Source organism: Beta vulgaris, chromosome 4 (assembly GCF_026745355.1).
Source record: "Beta vulgaris subsp. vulgaris cultivar EL10 chromosome 4, EL10.2, whole genome shotgun sequence".
NCBI lineage: Eukaryota > Viridiplantae > Streptophyta > Magnoliopsida > Caryophyllales > Amaranthaceae > Beta > Beta vulgaris.
In genome coordinates this window covers 60,971,825-60,975,256 of record NC_079205.1, presented here as the reverse complement: position 1 = coordinate 60,975,256, position 3,432 = coordinate 60,971,825, and the positions used below count along the sequence as shown (strand labels likewise).

At 32.8% G+C, this 3,432-nt stretch overlaps 1 protein-coding gene across 1 annotated transcript; it reads left to right on the top strand.

Annotated features, from left to right (window-relative positions):
• Positions 1 to 2,276: 2,276 nt before the first annotated feature.
• On the top strand, positions 2,277 to 3,229 carry LOC130591016 (dirigent protein 22-like). Its single transcript, XM_057393792.1, has one exon. It carries the CDS (start codon positions 2,334 to 2,336, stop codon positions 2,913 to 2,915), a length of 582 nt encoding a protein of 193 aa, XP_057249775.1. The 5' UTR covers positions 2,277 to 2,333; the 3' UTR covers positions 2,916 to 3,229.
• Positions 3,230 to 3,432: the final 203 nt, after the last annotated feature.

Below are 3,432 nucleotides of genomic sequence, written 5' to 3'. Positions count from 1 at the left end.
TAGTAAACCCAATATTAAAAAGAGAATTAGTCGAATAGTGACTAGGTTAATTTCTTTCGGTGACTAATTTAATCGTCCATTTATTGACTAGGTCTATTTTGTTGGAACATTTATAGGGTAATGGGTTTGAAACTCATATGGATATGTACTAGAAGAGGAGGAGGTCTAGTATGCAAAAGGCTAGGGTGCATCAAGTGGCAAAACGCATTGATAAACCAAGGGAGACAGAAGACTGGCCGCGAGTCGCGACAACCGTCGCGAGTCGCGACCAGTGGACCGTCGCGAGTCGCGACAGTTGTCGCGGGTCGCGACCAGCGCCTCGCGACTCGTGATCTTCTTCGCGAGTCGCGACGTGTCTTCTGCCTTGGAATGCGAAAAGTTGCCTCGACGGTTTTATATCCGTTGTGATGCTTTGTTGATCATTTTAATGACTTTTAAGGTCCTTTAATCAGTAGATTAAAGACCTTTGATGAGTGATTAAGATGGGGGTTATGTGATTAACCTCTCTAGTCAATGTGCCTTAAGATGGGGGTTATGTGATTAACCTCCCTAGTCAATGAAAGGTTTATTCTTCCTATATAAACCTTGGGATTCCTATGAGTGAAGGGTTAGAAGAAAATCAGAATTTTCTATTCTATACTCTCTCAAATACTTCTTGCTTAGCTTTAGAGAAAACTTGCAATCTTCTCTTGAGTGTTCCTCACAAACACAAAACACAAGTTCTTGTTGATTCACTTAGAAGATCATCTAAGTGGATTGTTTCTCTCCATTGTATCTCATTAGTTATTTCGTGTTAACCCGATGATCCTAGAGGGGCGAAATTAAACTAATAGGAAAGCGTAGTTTCCGTGCCTTGGTGTGGATATCCGGTTCTCTCATTGATCACACATCTAACATATTTTTATATTAAAATTAATTAGACTGTCTCTTTTAATAATTTTTAGAAGGGATAAAGAGGGGAATAATATTTATCTCTATTAGATAAGTCAAGGGGGAGCAATGGTGTCTCTCTTTGAATTTACATATTCAGCCCACCACAATATAAAACCATAACACACATAAACTTACCATAAAATTCAACCAAATCTCTATTAAATCCAATCAACTCATATAATTGTCAATCACGTAAACTTGCCAATAAAAAAATTCAATCAAATTAAATTTAGATCCAATCAACTAAAAAATTCGTAATTAAGAACTTACCAAAAATTAATACCACGGATAATAAAAATAATATGGCATTCTCACTACAAAGACAACTCATATACAAAATTAATCACAAATATAAACTTCAAAAAAACAAATAGTTTCTTCATTACTTGGATATGCAATTTCTTCACTTATAGTTACTTTAAAATTTTTTTAGATACTATTTGTAAGTATATAAATACTTCTTATTTAAACACCAGATGAAAGTGAACATAGATACGTACTTTCATAATTTTATTTTTTTCATTTATTTTAATACTGAGCAATAGTTATGCCTAAAATGTCACCGCACACATAACGCGCAGAAAAAGCTAGTGACATTAAGGCGATTTAGTGATGGTTTAAATCATTTTTAAAAAAAATATTTATTTTTAAGATTTTCTATAGGATTTGAAAAAACTGAAAAGATACATAAATATAGCATACTATAGTAATCTTCCCAACACATTAAACGAGAGAATTATTGATTTTAGTTATTTAATTTGTATAGATAATTGATTTTAGTTATTTTTAAACATAAAAAATCATTTCAATTCAAATCCGACTTTTGACCGGATCAATTCTTATATTTTTTCGACATGAAAACTGAACCGGTTGGCTTCAGTTGGAGTCCGGTCCATTTTTAATCCGGTCTTGTTTTCGAGCACCCATAATAAAAGTTGCACCTAAGTTATCCAAAAATAAAAGTATCAAGCCAATATCATCTTTCTGACTAAGAATGAAAAGGATGATAATGATGATATTTAAGTAGTAGTATACATGATATCTAACTTATTTTATTTTTTGCAAAAGAAGATAAAATACTTTTCTTAACATATCCATATGCATAATACTTCCCCAATACATAACCTAGCATTAATTTGCCAAGTTGTCTTGAGAGTTGATTTTTTTCAATAAAGATTAAACAAGCTAGGTTGTGACTTGTGGATGCAGTGTCAATTATCATCCATCATACACAACACATAAAACAAATAAAAGTCAAATACATATAAAATTCACTTCCCCCCAAAATTTCCTTATATAAACCCCCCTAAATTCCCCAAAAACAAAACAAAACATAACAAAACACAAGTTATAACAAAAAGTTACAAAAAAAAGTTTGTTTGCAACCAAATTTGAGAGAAATGACAAAGTCTTTATTTTCTTTTCTTAAATTCTTGATATTCACAATTTATGTAGCAAAGTTGAGCTATGTTTGGGCTGATCAGCCCGAAACACTTTCATGGGCCAAAACAATTCCTTATGGCCATGAGCAGAAAACTACCTTAGAATTCTACTACCATGAATTTGCATTTGGAGAAAATGCAACTGTTGCTTGGATCGCTCAGGCCCAACCACCACAGCCCAACCCACCATTCACAGCCTTCGGCAACTTGTATATGGTCGATGGGAGACTCACTGTTGGGCCAGATGTTAATTCTAAGCTTATTGGCCGGGCCCAAGGTTTCTTTGGGTCAGACTCCCAAACAGAGGAGAACTTTATGTTGGGCATAACTTATAGCTTAATTGATGGGATCTATAATGGAAGTACCTTCACTTCTTTGGGCCAAAACACATATATAAATTCGGTTAGAGAACTATCGATTATTGGAGCGACCGGACTTTTTAGAATGGCCCGTGGATATAGTTTGGCCCGAATTTATTCTATTGACCTAACTACCGGGATTATCATTGTTCATTACAATGTTACCTTAATTCACTCTTAGGTTATTTTTATGACCATCATAGAAATGTCCTTCTAAAACGATGTCCTATTTCTTTAAAAAAAGAAAAAAAAAACATGTTTCATTCCTTCAAACGCTATCTAATTATCTTGTGTGCATGTGACTTATCTAAATACCAATTGTGATTTAAGATGATAATATATGTTGGTTGTTTTTGCTAATGCAAGTTACCGCCGTTGGCTTTAATTTAAATAAAGTAATTATGCCATCGCATGATTAAGTTTATATATATCCTAAATAAAGTTTTCGTTGATGTAATAAGTATTGTATAATGAAATAATATGTACTTTTTTTCATTTTTGATTTCGCATTTTATCTCACATTAATTTTAATGCTTGTCCATGCATAACTTGCATTGCGAAAAGTCATTGGTTTGATATTTTATCTCAAATCTCGTATAATAATGTTATAAGTCAATACTAATATATGCATTGTTAAATAAAAATAACCCTAAAAAATGAAACTTTATGAAGACCATAACAATTCTTAAAGATTATAT

Bases quoted from the DNA above. Each gene is read 5' to 3' on its own strand.
- LOC130591016 (XM_057393792.1), top strand. From the start codon at position 2,334: ATGACAAAGTCTTTATTTTCTTTTCTTAAATTCTTGATATTCACAATT.